This window comes from Notamacropus eugenii, chromosome 2, assembly GCF_028372415.1.
Source record: "Notamacropus eugenii isolate mMacEug1 chromosome 2, mMacEug1.pri_v2, whole genome shotgun sequence".
Classification (NCBI taxonomy): Eukaryota; Metazoa; Chordata; class Mammalia; order Diprotodontia; family Macropodidae; genus Notamacropus; species Notamacropus eugenii.
Window position 1 is genome coordinate 4525584 of NC_092873.1, and position 2313 is coordinate 4527896.

The 2313-nt window shown below is 39.3% G+C and overlaps 1 protein-coding gene across 1 annotated transcript; it reads right to left on the reverse strand.

Annotated features, from left to right (window-relative positions):
- Window positions 1–212: 212 nt before the first annotated feature.
- LOC140523355 (olfactory receptor 5B12-like) lies at window positions 213–2111 on the reverse strand. Its single transcript, XM_072638270.1, has one exon. The coding sequence runs from the start codon at window positions 1521–1523 to the stop codon at window positions 579–581; it is 945 nt and encodes a 314-aa protein (XP_072494371.1). The 5' UTR covers window positions 1524–2111; the 3' UTR covers window positions 213–578.
- Between the last annotated feature and the right edge of the window lie 202 nt (window positions 2112–2313).

Here is a 2313-nt window from a genome sequence, read left to right on the forward strand (position 1 = left end):
GTCCCCAGACAACTCTCTATAACGGTTATAAACTAGTGGCAAATCTGTCCAGGTATAGGAAGATATCACATCAGAAACTCCTTATGCCAAAGAAATAGGGCTGCAGACAAAAAATCAGCTTAAGGAGTATAGTAATTAACTTTTTGTAGCATTTTTGCATAATGACTGAGATAAGTATTCAGCAATTATAATCCCCAACTTCCTTAATAAGTACTTAGGCCAAGTAATCCAATGAGCAAATTAAATGGGAACAAGGGCTATTTTCAGCACTTAACATAGTGCCCTATTCCACAGCAAGGCCTAGGCTAAAGTTCTTTACAAATTTAAGGTAAAATTTTCTGAATTTCAGAAAACATGGAGTGAGGACAGAATTGAGATAGTTTGTATTACCCCAATACTATAAACTGTAGGTGAGGGATTCAGTAGTCAGTGACCTTCAGAGGGAGATATTTCCCAGGTTTAGGAAGAAAGAGGAGAATCCATTCTGCCTGTTTGATGGAGAATAGAATGCGTGGTTTTAAAGAGTGTGTATACTATGAAGATGTGAGGCGAAAGGATGTATTACATTTACAACTTAACTAAAGGGATAAGCCTAATGATGACTTTGCACCTTGAGAAATTTTAATGAAAGCACTCTTGACATCTTTATTCCTTAAGCTATAGACCAACGGGTTCAACATGGGGATAACTATAGTGTAGAAGACAGACACTACTTTGTCTGTGTCCATGGAATGACTAGAGCTAGGTTGTAAGTACATGAATATTACTGTCCCATAGAATATAGATACTGCTATGAGGTGGGAAGCACACGTGGAGAAGGCTTTCTTTCGACCTTCAGCTGAGTTCATTCTCAAAATGGCAATAAAGATAAATAAGTAGAATATCAAGATGATGAAAAAGGTAAAAAGGGCATTGAATCCCACAACAAAGAAGACAATCAGTTCACTAATGTGTGTCTCAGAGCAGGACAGAGCCACAAGTGCTGGAAAGTCACAGAAAAAGTCATGGACTACATTGGAACTACAAAAGTCAAAGCTGAAAGTGTCCCTTGTGTGAATGGAAGAATTCAGAAAACCACAGACATAGGAGCCAACAGCCAAACCAGCACACACATTAGATGTCATGGTGGTGGTGTAATGGAGGGGCTTACACACAGCTGCATGGCGATCATAGGCCATAGCAGCCAGAAGAAAACTTTCAACAGTGGAAAAGGCCACAAAGAAAAAAAATTGTGCAGCACACCCATTGTAGGAGATTACCTTGTCTTCTGTGAGGAAGATAGATATTACCTTGGGAGTAATAGCAGAAGAATAGCCAAAATCCACCAAAGAAAGGTTACTGAGGAAAAAATACATGGGTGTTTGGAGACTGGAGTCCCAGGAGATCAGGGCTATCATCCCTAGGTTCCCCACCAGGGTGATGAGGTAGATAATGGTGAAAACTATGAAGAGGGGGACCTGAAGTTCTGGAGCATCTGTTAATCCTACAAGGATGAATTCATTCACTTCTGACCTGTTCTCCATAAGTGACTTTTGGAGTTTGGATTATTCACCTGTGACAAGAAAGGAACCATCAAAAAAACATTTCCATGTAATGAATAACTTCAAGCTATAACTCACTTCTTAAGACATATATTAAGGGCAGAAATAATGGCTGAGAAATAAGGAGAATCAAGATGATTAGCATGGTAACCACTCCAAGTTTCTCCAATTCATTTTTCCTAGAGTCGTATTTGTAGAAATGTTTTCCGATTTTCCTTCTCAACTAGTTCTCCTCTGTAACCAAGTGATATAAATGTGCCTTTTTTCATTCACTATATGGCTGAAACTATGGTGCAAAAGGCACGAGTCACCCAGGATGAGCCTTAGAGTATGGGCTCTTTCTGGACTTATGGGCATTGAAGAAGGAGAATGAACTGCTGAGGGTCTCTAATTGAGGGAGCTTGCTTGAGTCTTCCCTCACGCAGAGCCTGAATAAAGCTAAGAATTCATAACCTTGCTATTGCTTATCTCCTCCCCAACTCCAACACTAATACTTCAACACACTTACTGGTTATTCCTCAAGCACTTTAAACTCCCAGTTCCTTAACTTGCTGTTTTCATATTGCCTATTCCTCCACTGAAATCTCACTCAAGTCTTGAAACCATCTTATTATCTCATTGATCTTGCCCTTGTAACATTACCACTACCTGCAGCCTTCATTCCTATAATCATGCTGCTGAGCAAAATTGAAATTAATTATGAAAAGATGCTGACTGATTCCACCAAAAATTTAAGCTATATAACCTTTAGTCGACTCTCACTTCTGCAAAG

What these genes read in the sequence shown, in the direction of transcription:
- LOC140523355 (XM_072638270.1), bottom strand. Translation starts at nt 1,523, where the DNA reads ATGGAGAACAGGTCAGAAGTGAATGAATTCATCCTTGTAGGATTAACA.